This window comes from Mangifera indica, chromosome 2, assembly GCF_011075055.1.
Source record: "Mangifera indica cultivar Alphonso chromosome 2, CATAS_Mindica_2.1, whole genome shotgun sequence".
Classification (NCBI taxonomy): domain Eukaryota; kingdom Viridiplantae; phylum Streptophyta; class Magnoliopsida; order Sapindales; family Anacardiaceae; genus Mangifera; species Mangifera indica.
Window position 1 is genome coordinate 17,671,965 of NC_058138.1, and position 21,499 is coordinate 17,693,463.

At 32.6% G+C, this 21,499-nt stretch overlaps 3 protein-coding genes across 7 annotated transcripts; all 3 read right to left on the reverse strand.

The window, feature by feature from the left end:
- Positions 1-3,873: 3,873 nt before the first annotated feature.
- LOC123198697 (dof zinc finger protein DOF2.2-like) lies at positions 3,874-5,795 on the reverse strand. 2 transcript variants are annotated; one of them, XM_044613447.1, is made up of 3 exons: positions 5,382-5,795; positions 4,333-5,212; positions 3,874-4,203 (listed from the first exon to the last, which is right to left on the reverse strand). In XM_044613447.1, exons 1-3 carry the CDS (start codon positions 5,430-5,432, stop codon positions 4,136-4,138), a joined length of 999 nt encoding a protein of 332 aa, XP_044469382.1. In that variant the 5' UTR covers positions 5,433-5,795; the 3' UTR covers positions 3,874-4,135. The 2 variants fall into 2 exon arrangements, with proteins under 2 accessions (XP_044469382.1, XP_044469391.1); XM_044613456.1 differs by having other exon boundaries at positions 3,874-4,218; positions 5,382-5,792.
- A 7,100-nt stretch (positions 5,796-12,895) lies between these two features.
- LOC123197471 lies at positions 12,896-17,400 on the reverse strand. Of its 4 annotated transcripts, none has more exons than XM_044611802.1 (4): positions 17,177-17,399; positions 14,638-14,728; positions 13,399-13,586; positions 12,896-13,250 (listed from the first exon to the last, which is right to left on the reverse strand). In XM_044611802.1, exons 3-4 carry the CDS (start codon positions 13,567-13,569, stop codon positions 13,179-13,181), a joined length of 243 nt encoding a protein of 80 aa, XP_044467737.1. In that variant the 5' UTR covers positions 13,570-13,586; positions 14,638-14,728; positions 17,177-17,399; the 3' UTR covers positions 12,896-13,178. The 4 variants fall into 4 exon arrangements, with proteins under 4 accessions (XP_044467737.1, XP_044467731.1, XP_044467748.1 ...); XM_044611796.1 differs by having other exon boundaries at positions 17,168-17,399; XM_044611813.1 differs by lacking the exon at positions 14,638-14,728 and having other exon boundaries at positions 17,177-17,400.
- Positions 17,401-19,293: 1,893 nt separating this feature from the next.
- On the reverse strand, positions 19,294-20,864 carry LOC123209493. The gene has a single exon (XM_044627570.1). The coding sequence runs from the start codon at positions 20,279-20,281 to the stop codon at positions 19,532-19,534; it is 750 nt and encodes a 249-aa protein (XP_044483505.1). The 5' UTR covers positions 20,282-20,864; the 3' UTR covers positions 19,294-19,531.
- Positions 20,865-21,499: the final 635 nt, after the last annotated feature.

Here is a 21,499-nt window from a genome sequence, read left to right on the forward strand (position 1 = left end):
GCCTGACATTTTAAAAGACTTTGCTTTTTTCTTCACTGACTCGTTGTACAAACTCTCTTTCTCTTCTTTAGTTATCATATTTTTTTTCAGAGACATCAGTCATCAGGTAAATCTTCCCCAATGGGAGGGAAAGAGTACAGAATTTTTCTCTTGACACTGGGTTCGTAAAAACATCCAACTATATAATAATATATTTTATATATATACTTAAAAACAAATATATAAAATATTATTTTAAATAATAAAATTATATTTATCAATTTAAAATATAAAAATAATATTTATTTATATTATGATATATTTTAGATACATATTAATTAATATACTCAAAAATAAATACATATAATATTACTCTTTCAGAAGTTACGTAATAGTATTGATTGAGCTACCGATATTCTAGAATCTCAATTATTGTATTTGGATAAGAGAAAGAAAATATCAATGGAGTTTGTTTATCTCCAATTGGATGAAGACAACCTAAAAGGGGAGATTCCAGGAGTGGCATCAGTTTGCAAGATTTAGTAATGTAGTTGCTTGCAAACTGATGCCATCCAATTGGAAATTGTAAATAATAATATTATTGAATTTTATTTCCTTTTTAAGTAATCCAATTGAAGACTATAAATTAATAAAATTATGTTTATTTATTTTCAAAATATAAATAGATACATATTTAAAAATAAAATAATATTCAATACTATAATCATACATATAAATGTGTAGCTGTTCTTATAAATTAACAAGAACAGGTGATTAGCTAGTAATATGATCAGCTTGTGAATTTCCTTTTTAATATTATTGTTTTTGCTTTCTTATGTTTGTGAATGTGATGTGTGACTATTTGTTGACCATCTAGGGATATAGTCTTCTTTTAAATGTGAGTGGGGGCAATAGCCCCACACTGATAAACATTTAGAAAAAGAAAATTTCAGACCTTTTTTTTTATGTATATAAAAGTTTGTGCAAGGCTTATGGAGCTGCCCCTTTTAAAAGAGTTATGTCTAAAATCTTTGTGTGAGAGTATTTTTTATCAGTATTAATTTCTTTTTATAATAAGTAACATAAACTTTCATTTTACAGCATACTAACCATCAAATTTATAATTGCATATATTTTTATATATTAAAAATATAATATGATATTTTGCATTGCGGAAAATCATGTAATCTCCAAGGTCCCATCACCTTTTATTAGTTTATGTGAAAATTTGAGCTAAATGCACATGCTCATAAGGCAGCACTTAAAATGTACCCAAAATATGTACCATAATGAGAAACAAAGAAGATAAATGGTTATAAGCAATACTACATAATGATTTTTGAAGTTAGACTGAATTAAACTACTCCAATGAACCGAGTAAAAAATTGGGTCAAAGTTGATTATTAAGACTTGTACCTAAGATTGCATCTGTTAATTTTGAATATTTATATCATCGAATTAAATTTATTTTTATATTAAAATAATTCATATTATATATTTAATGATACTTTATTATTTTAAATATTATTTTTAAATAATTAACGGTCCGACCATTAGTTGAATCAAATTGCTTCCTCCACTAGATTGAGGACCAGTTTGAATCTAAAACATTATTTTACCCATCAAATTTCTGTGTCTTCAGTCTGTAAACTGGTATAACAACTTACTGTGTTGATCTATTAGTAATAAATTTAAAGTGAGAAAAGGCAGTCTTGATTAAAGTCAATGGAAAAATACATTGACCTGCGCTCAGTTTAAGGCAAATATAAAGAGGATTAATGATAATATTATGAACTTAGAGAAGTAAGTGTAATTTCCCTAAAGTTTAAGGGAGGCCAAGTCTGTCAAAAACAATAACAGTATTGTTTGATAAACAACAATAAAAATAAAAAGATAAGGAATAAAGGGATTTGATTTGTCGGGTCTCTTTTTTTGTTAAGATATAAATAAATAATTTTCCCCAACTTTTTACTTCATAAATTGTCTTTAAGTTACACATGAACACCACCTCTAATTAAAAAATATATTTATATTTTTCCTGAGAGAGAGGGAAACGTAACCCTAATGTATAATTTTCAGATAAATGGATGACTTACGCACCCTTTTTTCCTTTTTGGTCAAATATTGTTGGTTGGTTTTTATGTTAGTGTCAAAAGAAGACTCGTTATTTGGTGGCAGTGAGAACACAGGAAGGATGAGAATTATGCCCTATGCAAGCTAAAAAAATGGTTTTACCGAGGATTTGTGGAATTAACTACAGTTTTTGGCCACGCAATAACAAAACTACTGTGTGATCTCAGCTTCTATATATGTCAAACATGACGGAAAAAAGCAGATTCATGAATGTAGAGAGAGAAAATAGAGAAGGAGAAACAGAAGTCTAAAGAGGTCTTAAAAGCGAAAGCTGCGTCTGGGTGGAAAGTGAAAAAAGAAATAATAATAACAGAGAGGACATTAATTTAATTTGAGGATGGAATTCCGAGCCCTGAATTGATTGCTTTGCTCTTCTGAAGAGCCTCTTCTTCGTACCATACCACCTTCCCCACCACCAGCAGTAATTAGTCAGTGATCACTCTTGTCTCTTAGTGTGAGAATCGCATTTTCTTACTCCTTCATTTCTTTTCTCTTTATTATCCACATGATTCCTCATTTTTAGTATCACGGTTAACTGTTTTAATTTACGAGCTACGTCCCAGGACCAAACTGAGAGAGAGAAAGAGAGAAAGAGAGAGAGAGAGAGAGAGAGAGCGCTTTTTGGCTTGATTGCTTTATTCGTTCTTGCAAGGCAGCCTTGGTCCTCGTAAAAGCGAAACCCCTTGATTCCTTTTCTTTTTGTAAGAAGACTCCTAGCTGCCCACTCTTAGATCATAGTAACATTAAAATTTACAAACTTTACTTGTATGTAATTGTTAGGGTGGAAGATTTTGAAGTTGAAGACTGAGACTGAGAAGACAGAGTGAGTGGCAAGGTAATCTAAAGAAAACGTTCAAAAGTTTTTCTCACTTCTTTTGCCACATAATTATAACCTAACGCCGTTCTTCTACGAAATTCTAAAACAATTCAGACCTGGCTTTGGTTGAAAACGGATAATATTGCATGGTTTTGAGTGGGATATTTGGCGTTTTCTCTTAATTGTCTTTCACTTCTTGGGCTACTCTCTCTCTCTCTCTCTCTTTCTCTCGCCAAACAAAGAAGTACGTCCCACCTTATGATTCCAACATAATTATAAAATCATTGCCAAACAGTCGCAAATATGACTCTGCCTTTCCCTCTTCATGATTATATATATGCTTAAACTTAAATGACCTGGAATTTTGATTTTTCTTGGGGAGTTCCAGTACTGCAAAGAGCTAACCTTTCAGATAAACATCCTAAAAATGTGAGACAATGAGCTTTGCGGGAATTCAAAATTTGCCCACATCACAGATAAAGGAATAGGGAATAGGTAAACCTCACAAGAGTAGATTAACGTCGATTTAAGCTAAGTGTTGCTCCTAGAGATCGAACCATTAAGAATATTAAAATGAGAGAGAGATTACTTAAGGCCGAATAATATAGTGCACTACCCTTTGAAGCTAAATTACTTATGCTCGTCATTAACTTCAGAGATGACCAGCAGGAATTCATAGAACTTCAACTTTACCAGTAGAAGTTCGTGAACAAAAGTGTAAACACATAACGAAGCATCGACCAAACCATAAAGCTCATGAATTTCACGCACAGTTTCACAACAACATAACACTGGCAATGTCAACCAACCCTGTGATCTTTTCCAGTAAATATAAATAATGGTAGCTCAGAATACTAGCTTTTTTCTTTTTAATAGTTTTGTGAAAACTAACTGTTGGTGTCTCTAACAGTGATGAGACCTCTGTGTACTTTCACACGAGTGCATGAAGAAGTATGAAATATAAATAAGTTACCGTAAAGGATACGCTACAGAACTGGATCAGTTCTTCATGTCAGATAATAGATCCCATACATAAGTTTGAAAACACACAACACACAAAGACAAATTTGTAAACAAGCCCATGCAATACAAGACACCAAATATATAGATTAATTAAGCGACAACATAATAAGAAGAAAGGAACGATAACTAAGTCTACCAGTCTTTAATGCTTTGTGGATCATGAAGAGACAAGTTTTTTCATCATTACCCACACCTTTGGGTAGGAGCTTGCAACTCAAAGTGGCTCTCAGGGGCATGCAACTTCGTATCATCTACATTAAGTTAAGCTGTAATGATCGATATATATAATCTTAAACTTCAAGCAAAGCTAGCTTTCTGTTCAATGATAAAGAACAGTAGAGATTATAAAAACTTATTAGTGGCGGAAGAAGAGTTTAGACCTGATAGATCTGTCCAGTTACTTCCACTCCAGAATTGATTATTCTCAGAAATTCCCAGAAATGGTCTAGATAAATTTAGCCCGTGGTTATTTCCTTCCATTTTCACCGGAGTCTGATCAGAAACCCTAGAGTTTGAAGTCATGGATCGAAGTTGGTTGTCACCCACTAAAGAAGATGGTGCTTCAACACCTTCACTTTGGAAAGGATATAAACCGGTGGGTGGCTGAAAGAATGGAAATTGTTGAACTCCTCCGGCGGATAATATGCCTGAATTGCTTCCAATTTGAAACCCAACATCATTCTGACCTCCATTACCGACAGTTGATGCCTCAATCTGTGCTTGAATTCCACCAAAATTTAACCCAATATTCCCCATATTATAGTGAGGTAGATTATGTATAGAGTTCAACAAGGGTAATTGAGGTGTTTGTTGAGGAAAATGGCCAACAACATCAGAGGGAACTGCATTAGTAGAACTTGAACCCAATTGTTTTTCAGTGGTAACTTGGGATTTGGAGTTACTGCTTTTGTTTTTCTTGTTTCTCCTGCAGCCTCCACCAACTGGGACATTCCTTAAGGCTCCCCCTCTAGTCCAGTAGCGCCGACAAGTCTTACAGAAGTGGCGTGGCTGCGAGAGGCTATAATTATTGAAGTAACAAAACTTAGTGTTGGTAGAATCACATCTAGGGCACTTGAGGACTGCCTCCGGCTGTTGCAGTTTGGCTAGCCGAGCTCGATCAGCCATGGAGCCAGGCCTGATGGAGACAGCACCACCAGCTCCAACACCAACACCAACACCAACACCAACATGACTGACGGGAGGAAAAGGTGGAAGTTGAGAATTTTCAGTTCCAGTATTTGCTTGTTGATGATTTAGTTGCTGCAAAACAGATATTAGAAAACAAAAACATTAAAATTGAATTATAAAGAAACAAATATTTGGTATATTCAAGAAGAGATAACAAAGGAATAGGAATATTTATCTTTTAAATTATCTCCTTCTTTTTCTTTTCTTTTTTTGGTTGAAGGAAAATCGAAGAAAACCTTACCTGATGCCAGTTGGGAGGATCTAAATAGACTGGAACCGATGAGAAAACCATGTTTATTTATTTATTTTTCTCTTTTTTTCTTTTTATAAAGGTTGATGGGTCTTTAGGAATGGTGGAGAATCACACCAAGGGAATACCAGAGCCAAGAAAGAAAGAAAGCAAGAAAGAAAGAAAGAGAAAAGGGAACTAAAGAGAAGAAGAGGGAAAGATAGGCAAAGGCTTTTGTTTATTTTGCTCTTATTCTTCCATCATCTCCATAACTTTTTGTTTTATTATATTTTTAGGGTTTGAGTGGAAGTATTTTCTTCGCCTGTAAGGTTTCTTTGAGATGCCATTAAACTGTGCCTTTGGTGCTCAAAAGGACCCCCTCTTGCGTAGACATTGGACACAGATACACGAACATGATAACAACAATTAATGGAATAAAAATAATTATATCACTAATTAAAATTAGAGATGATCCGCTACCACTTTTTATACTGTATTACTACTGCATGCCTAACAAAATTAATCACGTAAATACAACTTTTTAAGCGTATAATTGGCAACTTACGTGCTAATTATTAATTATCTACTAATTGTTTTTATAAATTAATCTTCTCCATCTACACAAATATCTAGTAAACATTTCTAAAGCTTACTGTCAATATGATCTCACGTGCCTGCCACAAGTCTCATAAAGTTTCTTGGAAGAATGGTAATAAAATTATGTAACGTAAAGTTACACAGACCAATCTGATTGATCATTCTTAGTAACTATAATTTTAAGTTGAATGGATCTCAACACATGTATAATGAATAAATAAAATACTGTTACTGTTAAAAGTTAAAGAACATTAAATATTAAATAATCTATTCCCCGTTTTATTTATAAATATATTTATTTATACAATAAAAAACTATTTGCAATTAAAATTAGCATCAAATTTAATTATAACATGTGTGGAAAATTATTTGATTGTCCATAGATTATTAATAGTTTTCTTTTGAATTGATCTAACTAGTAAGAATGTGATTGTAATGTACCCTAATAAAGTTCTTGTGTTATATATAAATAAAATTTGATAAAATTTGGTATTATTATTATTATATTTGATAAAATTTGATATATATAAATAATTATTGTGTTTGGTCAAAGGTAATAAAAGAATACTAATATATTATTTTACTTAAATGTCCTCAAGTAAAATTATTCTAAAATATTTTTTGTTTTATTTGTTATATTAATTGAAAATGAAATTATTTTTGTCTTAAAAAATTAATAAATGATAATATAATTATAATAAAATCAAAATTACTTTTTATATTATATATCACGTCACCATTGGTAATAGAAAATTATTGTAATATTTTATTACCTATAAACAAAATAAAGTAATATAAACCATAAAAAATATATTATCAAAGTAATCTTTAAAACTGAATAATTAAACACCACCTTAAAGTTAAATTCATATTAAAGCATTCAAAAATCAACTTAATCTTAGAAATTTAAGTATAGTAGAGTAATTAAAACATGGATTACTGCTAATTTAGGTGCGCCACCTGTTGATCAGGGAACTTGCTCAATTATACAACGATTGATGAAATACTTTGTAGCAAAATCATATACGAAATTAAAGATAGCATGAATTTACCCATCTTTATCAAGTCTTTAATTTATTAGGCTGATATAAATCGTCTTCCAGTCGTCTTTAAAACTTTAAAGCATGGATCATTTTCTCAAATTGAGAAGATGATCAATTTGTAATTTGTCTCTTTTTCTGTCTTTTCCTTCTTTATTTTCTTCTTTTCTCTGTTGAATCCCCCCTTTTTTCTGGATTGAGACCGCAAATTGAGTCGTAGAGGATCATGGAAGTCGCTTTGTTTGTGGGAGGGCGGGAAATTATGAAAAGGAATTAATTAGAAGCCAATCCATGCATGCATATCTTCTACCATAAGGAATCTCTCACTTTCCCACCAAATTTGAAAACCATATACATTTTCTAATACATATTATATTAAAATCTCTTCTAAATGTAGCTAAATGATTGAATACCAAGATGCATTGATAAAGATTACTATTTGGTTAGAAAGATGTTAGCTAGAAAAGTTGTTTATTTATTAGGAAAAAATAGAAGATAATAATAGTAAGAATGTTGACCTCAAGGTAAATGTTTGAATTTGAATCTCTGTCATGCTTATAAAATCTTGACTTAATTGATGCACTAATTATAGATTCGATCATTGTATTCGAAGTTTACCTGTCTAACAAATACAGACAAGTTTCCAGTTATTAAATAACTGAGAATGTTCCTTTTTGAAGGGTGATATGGTATTTTTGTTTTGCTTTGTTGGGTGAAATTATCCACGTTTATACATTTATAGCAAATCAAATGCATCAGCTGATCGAGTTTATTTTGTGTCAATAAAATTTAAGAATTGGTTGCTTTCATTGACTTCACACTTTTACTTGATACAGATTTTTCATAAAAAGATTTTAGAAAAACACCACGTCTCTCCTCCACTTAAATTAATTCTACTTCTGGATGGAGGCTAATCACCATTTATTTTTTCACTTTCCAAACATTCTATCCATTAAGATTGACTCACCCCTTTCTAACATGGCAACTAGGAGCGAAAACCATCGGAAACCAACCTAGAGTTGAATTCGAGTCAAACTTATTCAAGTTCAAAAACAAATTTAGCTTTAATAAATCTAAAATGAGCACAACTTAAATGAGTTAAAACTCGATCAAGATTTAGGGGTGCTCGCTCACCAAACGTGTAAACATAAAAAATTTTGATATAAATCGATTAAAAAAACATCATTTTGAGTCAAAATGATGTCCTTTTGATTATTTTTTTTGCTTGACATTAGTTGAACTTAAACTCGATTTAGTATGAATCCAACCCTAAATCAATCATACGAAAGTTTCTCATCTCTAAGTAACCCCAATATTTCAAGTAAACAAATAATGATATTTTATAATAAAATGAAATTTATATAATTAATTGTATTTTAATGTTAAAAATAAAAATATATATAATTTAAAACGTTTTTATTCCGTCAAGAAAAATTGAGAAACAATAAAAGATAGTTACCCAACAAAGAAAACCTGGAGAGGAACCACTAGGAAAGAGAGCAAGGGGCTGCACGGTGACCCATTGAAACCGCGTGGGGTGTCGACAGAAAGAAGTCAACGTCAATCGTAGTCACCAGATGCTGATGGTCGGGAATTGTAGTGCCACCTCAGCAAAAGTAGGTCCCATTAAATGAAATCAAATCCTACGGAATATATGAGAGTGATCTGGACGGTTGAAAAAGCATGATACCAGCACCACCACTAGTATTATCGACCCTTCGTTATCTTTGTATTATTGTATATGCATGATGCATTATCTATCTGCTCTTACTTTTCCACGACAAAGCATTTTCTCTTTACAATTCCAACCATTTGTTATGAATTTTAGAATTTTCTACGGATTCAATCACTTTTTCTCCCCATGCTGTCGATTAATATAATTATAATAAATCATTTTTACTTATTATTAATTGAAATATATATGAAAATTTTCAAATTATTTTCATTCAGCATTAGCCTTTATTAACCGCCGTCGGGGTTGTCTTAACAAGGAAGAGAAAAACTTTACTTGTAAAAGATAAGAGTTTGAAGAGTATATCCTCCTACATATGAAAGGTTAGAGTATAAATAACTTTGAACTGACTAGCGATATATCATAACAAATCACACCTGATTTATCTAGTGTAATAATTATGAGTTTAGTCACTATACTTTAGGGTTACCTGTTTGACGAAGTTGGAAAGGGTTCCCCATCATTAGAAAAAAAAAATAGCCTTTATTAATTACATTTGCATAAAGAAAGCGGGTTTAATTCACAAACTCACATATAATCTTTTTTTTTTTTTAATTTTTCTCAAAAGAAATTTCATCATTCTTTCTTAAAAATTTTATAAAGTTACCTTTATGAAAATAAAGAACTTTATAATCCACAACTATTAGACAATTATACGTCACCATTGTCATTATCTTATCAAAACAATTTAAATTTGATATATTTTTGTTTTTCTCTTAAATATAAAGTAAACCCTTTTTAAAGTCTTGTTTTTATATCCATCTTCTTACTTTTCTGGACAAAATTTCCCTATAGATATTCTTTAAAAATAGTAAACGCAAAAACCTTTTTTTTTTTACCCACAAAATATCCATATCCATATTTGAGAGAAATGAGAAGACATGATTAATGAGATTGAATTCTTTTACATTTTTACATCCATGAGAAAAGGATCAGTTCTGTAAGATTGAGATGAAAGTTCGATTATTGTATTACTGAGATTCTCTGGTTGCTAAAGTGCTTTACGATAATTGTGGCACTAGCTAACAAAGTAAGACCAGTGGGAAAGATTCCAATTATGTTGTCAAATTATGGATCAATAAAACTATATATACCCACTTTGAGTACACAATTAGATATATATTTAATGTGTATCATCATGTGATTGAGTGTATATGAATTAAAGATAAAATAATAATCAATTATATAATGATAAATATAACCGTGTATATATTTATATACTTAAAATAGATAAGCAGACACAAGGAAATTAAAATATCAAACATGCAAGAAGAATATGTGAGACGTGTATGTATAGTTTACCTATAAATTTGACGTGCACTGACTTACTATTTTATACAATAATTCCTTATTGTTTTAAGAATGAATTACATGTTTCCACCAAGGTTTGACTCAAAAAAACACTTTTCCAACCCTTGGATGGTATAAATAATATTATCTCAGTCTAGACCTAACACTGGTAACATATAAATAAAAGGAAAAAAATATCATTTTGCTCTCGCATAATATGAAAATATGACGTCGTTGGATGCTTTGTTGTTTTCTCTCTTTGGCTTCGTTCTGACATGACCCCTTATTCCATGACCACCAGCCAGCCAACCCTCTGCAAATAGCGGGACCACTGGGGGGTTTGCTTTAGTCTATTTACACTTATCATTAACAAGTAACAACTTATGTGTTTTTTCTCAATTTAAAATGAATTCCCTGACCTCTTTCATTTTCATAAATGATCATTAATATCGTCCCTAACACCATCATGAACACAACAACTATCATCACCACCCAAGTCCAAAACCCAAAACTATTACCACCACCCAAAACCAAATTCAAGTGATCCCACCTTTTGTAATTCAGGAAACTACAAAAACTTGTAGAGTTTGATTTTGATAATGAGCATCACAGATTTTCTTAGAAGTTTTTTTAATTGTTGGTGATTTTAGAAGCTCTTGGACATGAGCAAGGCTAAAAATTGTGAAGGCCTTAAATTGTTGAAGTCGTCTAGAGAAATGATGTTGATGTTGTTTATTCCAACATAGTTCCAAATAGAATTTTTTTGAGTTTGAGTGGTCAAAGATTTGGATATAGAGATTTTGTTAAGTTGAACATTGAGGTCAATGCAAAGGGACACATAATCGTCAAGGCCATAAATGACATCGAAATAGAGGTCAACGTTGGTGACTATCGTTTGGGCAAAATGGAGGAGAAGAAGGAGAGACAAAATGAGAAAGGAGAGACAAAAAATAAATAAATAAAGGAGAATGGGGAGAGGTAGTATTATAATTTTATATTAATTAAAAATAATTAAGAATAATTTAGTAATTTTACTTGTTTGAAGCTATAATAGAGTTTTTTTTTCCATTAATTGAGTTAAAATTTGAGTAAAAAAATGTGATTTATGTCAATAAAAAGTGAAAAAATGTCTTAAGTCAAATTTTGGGTGGCCAAATGTAATTCACTCTTTTTTAATATTTCTTGTATTTAATTAATTTGCATGCATGAAGCATCGTGCCACCTTCGCACAACTTGGTGATATATATATGTTATCCGAAACGTGTAGCCTTTGATTTGTTTAACACTGAAAGATCCGAAGAATAGGTGGTGTTGGAATCTAATTCCCCATCAGTTATTTTTTGACAGTGTACGTAGGGCTTTTTTTCTTTTCACAATTTTCATGCTAAAAGCCATTCTTTCAGTTTTGCAGATTTAGTCGGAAAGGAAGAGCTACTGCAGCCTTAGCACATTCACTTGTCCCCTTCAAATACAGAGTTGGCTCAACCTCTGCAACAGATTAGTCTTCTTTAAAACAACATAATAAATGATAAATAATGAGATTGATAATGTAAGTAGGTCCCGAAACGATTGCAGGATGAGAAAAGAGATGACCACTTGTCGTCACAGCCTTGTGGGGATCTTAAAATTGATATAAAAAATGCGGACGACGTCAAGAGGTCAAGTGGATGATCGAAAACATGGTTCCCACAAGAACAAAGAGAGAGAGAGATGAGTGTGGTACCATTTCTGTGTTTGTTGTTTTTGGGCTGTAATACTACCAGTGGTTGGCCGCGGCCTTCAATTGCCGACATTAAAAGAGATACTGTTTGACAAAACTTTACTTCATAATTGCACATGCTTCTGACATTAATAAGAGGCTTACTGCTCATTTTCTGTAGCTTACAAGACATGGCCTTTGTACGTTACATCTTTCTTTGAAGGCTTTAAAAGAAGCATGCAGTTGTTTCTCCCATTTTCATATCAGTCAACAGTAATTTATGAAGCTCTGATATCCCGTAGAAAAAGATAATACATGCATGCTCAGTTCATCCTTTGAACATCCACTACTAGTTGGACCGACAGTTAATATATTCAAAGAGATTTTAGATTAAAAATTTTCATCGGTCTCTTTTTTCTTGAGATTCATATCACAAAAAATAATGTGATACTCAAGCAAAATCTGAGGTGAGGGGCCTGCCTGATTGCTGGACCTATTGGTTCCTCCATCACCAGCTCTTAAGTCTGTTTTAAGTTTCAGCATTGGACCGCATCATCATTTCTAATTTTATGTTATTAAGCCATGGAATAGCGAGAGCATGGAGTTCCTCCCAGCTAAGGGAATTGTGCTGACCCCAATAACAACGAGGCCGAGTTACCCGGTATAATTCATTCTAAAATTAACAAAATTTGATTACTGGACTAGGTTGTTGATGAAGTGAACCTTCTGCTTCCATGACTTGAAGTCTCATGTACTCTTACATTTTTTTGGCATATTTTAAAGATCTCCTTCTCTTTTTGTAAAACTTGATTTCAAGTAGACACCACGTTAATTCTTCTCCGGGGTTGCAATTGACATTGCTGGGCAAACTTGCCACTAAAAATTAAAATCCTATATGTATAGTTTTGAAATATCTGGTAATATCATTAAGCAACTGCCAAAGTTTGTACTCTCTGCAAAACAATTGACCAATATCAAAAAATGAAACTTAAATTGGATATGCAAGCTAGATCTATTAGCATTGTCTAACAGACACATTAAGTGCAATCCCAAAAATCAGCTTCCAGTGATGAACAAAAAATAAAACTAATATACATGCCCATGATTAGATTTTTTGAAGACAAGATGAGCATGGAACCGACACCAGCACACAGAGCTTAGTCCGAAGTTGCATAAATCTGTGCTATGTTTTTTATAAAATATGCAAATTAAACACTTATGGTTCTTCACAGCATCCTAGGCAGAGAAAACTCTGATGACATTATTGAAAACCCACAAGTTCATATGTAATGGTTTAAACTACAAGAACTGCCAAGTAAAAATGCCTCAAAATTTCCCAACAATTGCACATCTAAATCAAAAGAAAAAACATCAATTAATCACTTTCTCACAGCTAAATATTTCAACTGATGACCGCAAAAGATGATACATGCTTCTTCCCTAAATCTGAATTACTTCCTTCCCCTGCTAAGTCTCTGCAGCTGATAATTAATACTTCCCCCGGGCTTTCTCTTTTTATTGGTCTGCAACAAAGGCAACCAAAATCTTTAGCAGCTATAAATGCATTAGACAGCCAAAGAAACTACTAAAGAGGTTAACATAGGGAAAATACTATGTAAATAGATATTTTAAAGAGAGAGGATACTGTATCTTTTATTAAAGTTACATCACCTGTGCATCCATACAAGCACTCAAAAGTTCCTTCTGCCGAACACACTTCTCATCATTCATCTGGTTGATAGACAAGCAGTTAAGAAATGTTATCATCTCCTTCATGCAAGGTTTGGTGACTGCCCCAAATTTCTTTGGGTTTATATACAGCGAACCAGCTTTTCGGCCCATCACTGTATTGGTTCAAGCTGCAGATATCAGAGCATAGTACTGTCAATCACTCTTTCAAGAAAAATCTGAACCACAGTGGAATAAAACCCCAAAAATACACAAGGGTTAAGAATCAAAAAGTATAACAAGTAATAAGACAGGTAATGTTACATTATACAGATCTTGTTAAGTTCATTCCTGTATATTCATCTGCAGAGATACATTTCCATTTGAAGAACAAATGCCCGACCGTGTTGATTGTAAGATCAACTGGCAATCCTCAAAAATAAATTTCCCCATCAACCACTTTCACATTTGCAATTTACTATTTGCAATCCGAAACTCAACAGCAACTGGAAAACAATTGCTGGTGTAAGGAAACTTGGAAGCCATTATTAAGCCGTCCATGGAGATAAGGTTTTATCACACAAGCATATATATATATATGTTAGCTGACATATTTGTTAGCTTATGCACATCAATATTATACCTTTAAAAGGCTAGATAAGATATCTGACATATTTGCACAGCTTTTAGCTTCCAAAATCATAGAGAGAATAAGGACCCACTTTTCCTTGGCAGCCAAACTCAATCCAAGTATTACATTTATTCAGGTCAGCCAACCAGGCAACTGAAAGTATAACAAACATACTAGATTTTAATTCCGTTTGGCTCTCTTACCATAGTTGTCAAAGGCGCGCTTGAAGCATGCCTAGGCGATGTTTTACTTGAGGAAATCTGTTCATTGCCTTTCAATGGTCAAGGAGACCAGTAATTCAAAGGCGATCGTCTTTAGCGCTTTTCCAATGCCTTGGAGAAGCTTTAGGCGTTGAAAAAGTGCACTATCTCTGATTAGATCGAAGGGTTACCAACAATTTCTAGATTGTCTCTGGCACAGTCTCAAGCTTTCCAACAACTTTTGGACTATTTCCCTCTAGATCTGAGGGTTATCAACAATTTTTGGGTTGTTTTTGACATAGTCTTAGGCTATTCAACAACTTCTAAACTTTAGCTTTTGGACTTTTCCAACAAGAATTAAGATTTATCGATTAAACTAAAATCATCAGATATAAGGATAGATAACATTACCTGAGACCGTGCCCTGAGAAATTTTCAACTTAAATAGAGACCACGCGAACACAAAGCCAAATGTGGAAGGAAGCAATTTCCAATTTGTCTCCTGAGGGAAAGAGAAAGTGGAACAATGTATGTAAATTATCTTTTGGGGAAAGGAGAAATATGAAGTCGCATAAATTCAACATTTAAATTGAACAAGTTGCATGCTATTCTCACATGCTCCCACTTTTAATTTTTTTTTAATTTTTACCAATTGCATTATGTAGTTGGACCTACCTCTTGTTGGTTTCAGCCATTTGTATGGTAGTTAAAAAATTGAAAAAAAAAATTGTTTTAAATTTAATGTTCCACTTTTCCGCTTTCACTATGCACTTGGGAAAAATTGTTGTCATCCATTTCCTCATTAAATTTACTTTCTCATTAAAGGCTTAAGGCTTTCATCTATTGACATTCACTTTCTCTAAAACCTCATAAAAACCAACATTTTCTTCATCATTATTCTCTTCTGCAATTGGTAAAAATCAATGAAAGGTTATCTTTGTATAGAAGAGTTGGAGGTTTAATTGGATAGACATCACTGTCAAACATAGATAAACAAAATCACCAGATGAGTAGTAGAGTGCTTATGGAACAAATTGTCCACATTTAAAAATTTTAAATATTAGAATTATGAGCCTCACTTGTAGTGCTTTTGACTGTGAAAAGAATTGGAGTGTGTTTGACCACATAAGTCTTAGCTAGTTACACTTACATCATGATGTATTTCAAATTACCATACTCTCATTTACTTATTTAGTAGATGTACCGATCAACATAGATTTAATATGTATACAAGTTCATAGCTAGAAGAGAAATAAGCTAAGACAATGACTGAATGTTTTAGTTTTTGTGAAGTACAACCAGGCATTGCAACAACGGTACTCATTGAGAAACAACACAGATCCAATTTTACTTGATACCATTGATGATAGCAATGAATAGTTGATGGGGGAAACAGAAGATGTTTTTGAAGTTGAGGAATTGTCGTTTGAAGAAAATTAGTGAATTTTGGATGATGTTTCTAGGGCTAGTGGGGCTACTGAAATTGTTTATGCCACTAGAACTACCACAAGTTTTGGTATTGGCATGACAACAAGAAAAACCCAAAAATTCATCTTTTTTTAAACCCTAAGTATAAGTTTAAGGAAATGGAGGTCATAGAATACAAGTATTTTGATGATGAAGAATATAATTCTTTTGATAAATAAATGAATGAAATTAGAAATGAAAAATCTGATGATGAGAAAGAAATGGAAGAAATGTTTCACATTGTAAATTGTGATTCATCATGATAAGAATACAATTTTTTAATTGCCTTATGTAAAAAGGTGACTACTTCGCCTCACTTTTTTTGCATAAGCAATAAGATCTCTAATCGCCTTTTAGCATTTTTTGTCTTTGACAACTATGCTCTCTTATAACACATATATATTTAAGACTTAACAATCCTCTGACATTGTTGCTGGGATTTAGAACACCACTAAGTTCAAAAGTTAACAAGCACAAGATATAAATGACTCAAAGATTGCAAGAAAGCTTGTGTCAAAACTACAAATACACAGCTCTGAAGTCTCTCAATTAACATAAAAACTGGGTCTATCATCCTTAAATTGTCTATCCCTCTCAACTCCCCAGAGTAAATAGCAAGAAATAATTGCTATAACTTGAATTCAATCAAATTATTAAGGGAACATCAAGAAACCTTTATACAAGTTTCTCAGCTCCCAAGTTTTAAACCAATTGCATTTGTTTCACTTTTTTCTTTTTCTTTTCTTTCCCATTACACCAATTCCGGACTCAAACAACCAGCACTAATACTACACGAGAAGTAAAAATTGAAAGCACCCAAATGTGAAGGCAGGCAGCCCATCTCAATTCCCAGGTCAATATGACTTAAAATCTAACAAATTAAAAAAAAATAATCTAACAAAAACTATTGAGGAAAAGTCTATCTAATAACCATATACATCAATCAAATAAATAGCCTACCATATATTATTATACGAAACTGTTATGAACCAGATCAGAAAACCAGATAAATAAAAACAATCCAAGAAAAGCCGATAACAACAGAGATGAATTAGGCTTAGCTTGTATAATACTGATTAAAAATACAGAAGAACAAGACAAACAAAACTCAGAGAAAGTAGAAGAATAATCAACACAAAACACAGCGAAAAGAAAATTGTCGGCTGTTCGAGGAGCCACCTCCCTAAAGCCGAAGCTTTCCTATTTAATCTTCCCTATATTCCCCAAAGCCTCTAGGCTACTTTAGTCCTTAGGCATAACAGTTTCTCATCTCCCAATACTAGTCGGACACGTGGCCCTCTCCACGACGGGAGAATCACACGGGAACTTCGCTCTAATTGCAGCCTTTCCAGCAAATAATCCCCCCTTCCCACGACTACCCCGACTCTGATACATATTCATAATTGGAGGTCTAACAGAAACACAAATTTTTATTCAAGATAAAATTGAACAAGCTAAAAAAAAAAAAACAAACCTGTTGAACCTTGATTCGGCGATTAATGGAGCAGCTTGACGGAATAAAAGGCCAGAAAACTCGCTGGCGTCGTGTCTGTGGTCCGACGTCTGCTGTCGTCCTTGGTCCACCTAGGTCCGGCGGAGGAGAGCAGCCTTGTCTTCTGTTCTGTTTTTTTTTTGTGTTCTGTTCTGTTGCTATACAGTTTCTCGGTTACTTCTCACAGTAGCCGACTTAGGTTTTGTGCTTTTCAATTTATTTCTTGTCAATTATACGTAATTTAATTTTAATCACTTATGCCTGGATCTCGAGTAGTTCCTGGGCTTGATCAATATGTAGCCTTGAAAGGCCCAGGCACGTCAGGTCTGGGCCCAAATCTTTCAAACCAAATTCATGATTTGGTTTATTACAAGACTTAATAGTTTGATCCAATCAGGGCAATTAAGTCAAATCATATTGTTTGCAATAAATAAGCATCTCACGTATTATAAATTTTACTAGCTTAAACAAGAAATAAAGTTATTTATATAATTTTTATATATAATTTTATATCTAAATAATGATATGTTATAATATAATTAAATATTATTTTATTTTTAATTTTTAATTATATAATTATATAATAATACATCATTATTTATACACAAAAATTATATATATAATTTTATAGTATAAAAAGTTAAAATCTCCAATTATTGTAATTAGGTGTTATGTACGAATCTTTCTTACCTATTATTATTATAGAAGCGATAAACATTCCCAATCAAAATTGTCAACATCTTCTTGTTCAATTTGTTTGTCAACTTAACCAGTGGCAGGCTAAAGCTCAATCTAACACCTACTTCCACCAGACAAACAAACTGAGCATTTCAATTTGTTTGGTTCTTTTTCAAAGCTTTTGCATATAAACCACCCTTAATTATTATCATCAATATTTTAATCTAATCTTTATGACTTGGTCTTTCTATTCCAATCCGTTTGTTTTAGACTATATTGTCTGAATGGGTAGATACTATTTACTAGTGTACAACTCCAAGCTTCCTCGAAATTGCTTGTATGGACATTATAATAAAAGAATGCAATCCCAAGTGGGGATGTCAAGTCTTAACTATACTCCTCTTTCACAAAATTCTAACAAATTAAAAAAGCAGAGGAAACTCTGTTATGATGCTCTTGAAATGGCGAATGAGGGTCTTATATTTGAAAACTAAAATTTAAAGATTTTGTAGCCGCTGAGTTGGGAAGAACCAAAAAATAAATAAACAAAAATGGCATTCATCAACGCACAAATTCATGCAAGTATAAATGAAAATGGGTTAAAGGAACTATTTGTTGGGATCATCTTCATCTAAACGATACTAATTTTTCACCTCTTAAATATGGATAATATTGAAAACGAAAGGTAAATTGAGTTATATAAAAACTTTTATAAAATTAATTATTTCTTTAAATAGTTCTTATTTTAAAGGTTTTATAAAAAAGGGATTAATACTTGAAAGGTGAGGACTCGCGTGATAACAACGATATTTTTTATTATTTAGGTAAAAGTTAAAACACTGATTCTCAACTTCTCACTTGTTTATGCTTTTGCTGATTATGACTTTCTTGGAAGACAAATATTAAATGCTGTCTTTCTTTCTAATGCATAAAGTTTCCCTTTTCTTTTATATTATATGAAATTCAAGACATGTTAGTTGAAAATTTTATTAATTGCAAATCCACTTATAATGTGAATTTTATAAATAGAACTGTGTTTGACAAATAAAGGGTAAAGAAGGAAGACAGAAATTTTCAATGCCACAGAGGACAAGGGAAATATTGAAGGATGAGATATCAATAGCAGCTAAATTTGTTGCTATTTTAAGCCTTACCAGTGGTAGAAGCAGGAGGATTCCTAATATTCGATAGCCGTATAACAATTTAAGCTTCAGCGCGTAATAGGGGCCACAAAAGATTTGTTTAAGATTGTATCTACCATTATCTATGCCGCATGTAAAGTTGTCTAAACATATTTTAGTTAAGCATGTTTAACATCGGTTTGCAGGATTTGTCAATGTTTAGTATGTAAATTGGTCATCAATATTTTAACCCAGAAGAAGAAAAAGCAGTAGATTTTTAGAGAAGAAGCTCACAGTAATACACAAGTATCTTAGAAAAGCTAATTGACAAAATCAAAAGAATAAACAGAAACAATCTTATGTTAAGTATGCAAGGAATGCACCTAATGATGAACTGGCTTCTTGTCTAGTGGTCTAAATGTTGTTGGTGAAGTTGCCAATGGAAGTATCTGAGATGTGCTAGGAGGAAACTGTGGTAAATGTTGACGAACAATGAACTTAAAAGGCCCCTCTAATTTCTCTTCTAAATAACCCAATGTTGGAACTGTTAAAGTGCTTTAACACCAGAATCTTCAAGTGCTGAACTCTTTTGTTTAGGAATCCTTTTCTCAGCTTTTTCGATCAATAATCTTTTCAAAAATTTCTCCTCTGCATCTCTCAGAAACTTGAACTTTGGAGGAGGGGAAGACCACAACCTATTCAAGTCTGCTTCTCGTGAAGATTCAAAGAGAGCGTTGAAACCGAGGTGGTGATAAGAATCAAAAGAAGACTTGAGTGGTGAAGAAGCCAAAGGAGTTAAAATTGGGGAATCAACAGTAACTAAAAGATCGCTCAAGCTCTTTGTTCTTGAACCTTTTCTGCTTCTCTCACCTCTAGATTTCTCAACATCGGACTCCAAATCTTCCTTTGTTTCCTCTTTGATTGTGAAGAGAAATCTTGGAGGGCCAGCTAGATTGTGAAGTCTCATGAGCTCTGCAACTTCATCTTCTTCTCCTAAAGATTTTAATAACAAATCTTTGCTTTCCCCCAGCTCCGGGTCTGATTTACACCCACTGGCAACCGGGTGGTCTGTCTCTCCATCTTGATGAGTATTTTTATAATGCAAAGAAGAGGGCTTTTTCCAGCAGAAAAGTTTAATTAACTCCTTTGCATAGTTGCTGTGGTCAGCTTCTATGTCTTGTCTCTGTGTGATTCTCTTCTTCCCCCATAACACATAGTATAACACTGCAACCAGAGCTAAGAGAAGGCAGCCAAACACTAGGCTCAAACCAATACCCAAACCGCTGAAAGATGTCATTTTTGCCTTCAAATTCACATCCCAGTAACAAATACTCTTGGTTTCTGAAAATTGCTTAAAAGATTTACTCCAAATTCCAGAAACAACTGACTTCAAAAATCACACATTTTGAGGAAAATCAAGAACGCAGAAGGCACTAACTACAATGTACAATTAATTAATTTGATATGGAAAACAAAAAACCAAAAACCTCTCACCTGAAACAACCCAAATAATATTTACATCAATTTCAAATCCATATTTGACAAACTACGATTCCTTACGGTAAGAATTGAGGACGCCATATATGTATATATATTGCCTTCAATACACGCTACAAGGAATATGGCTTTTATGGAAATCCAACATGTACTAAGATAAAAGCTTACGAATTCCCAAGAATCAGAAACCCAGAACCACAAACAGTGTATATGCAATGAAAAGAAAAACTTCAGCCAATCAAGAATAGATTTTGAAAAAGTTGAAATAGATTTGTAACCAGAAAGCTGAAAAAGAGATACTCGTATGATTGGGAAATGAACAAATATTGTACACAGCGTAAAACTGTGTGTATTAATGGTTGGAGAGCAGCTCACATTGGCTTGCAAAAGCGTTTGTAGTGGAAATATTAATACAAAGATAGGGTCGATTTTGCGGTTTTTCAAACTTTGTGGGTACGCGGGATCGCTTGGTGAGGGGTTAAGTGTGAGATTTCAGTAAGCGGCAAGCGGAGCCGCCTCTTCGTGGTTTTTGGTAAGTTTCCACAACGCGTGGTGGTGGGAGTTTTCGAAATTCTAAAATTTTCCCATTTTGGGGTATTTGATAATTCCTGTTACAAAAGGCTAATTGAAATTTTTCTATATCAGGATTTTTTTTAATGTAATTTCTAAATTTTTTATATGTTTTTTTTTTAGCATGTGTTATAAAAATTGACTATTTTTATCTATTTTCCCGAAAAAATGGTATTAGGATTAAAAAAATATATATGAATTTAAATTAAATTAAATTATGAATTCGAATCATTAATTCGAGTTATGAATTTGAATTAAACTAAACTAAAAATTCAAATTACATATTCAAATCATAAATTTAAACTAAACCAAACGAAATACTTCTTAGTTTGAGATCAGCTCAATTTCAAAAAATAAACCGAATCTTTTAACTCAAATTTGAATTAAATAAATTCAAACTAAAGAGATAGACAACCTATTGAATATACCCTTAGGTATCTCAAAGTAA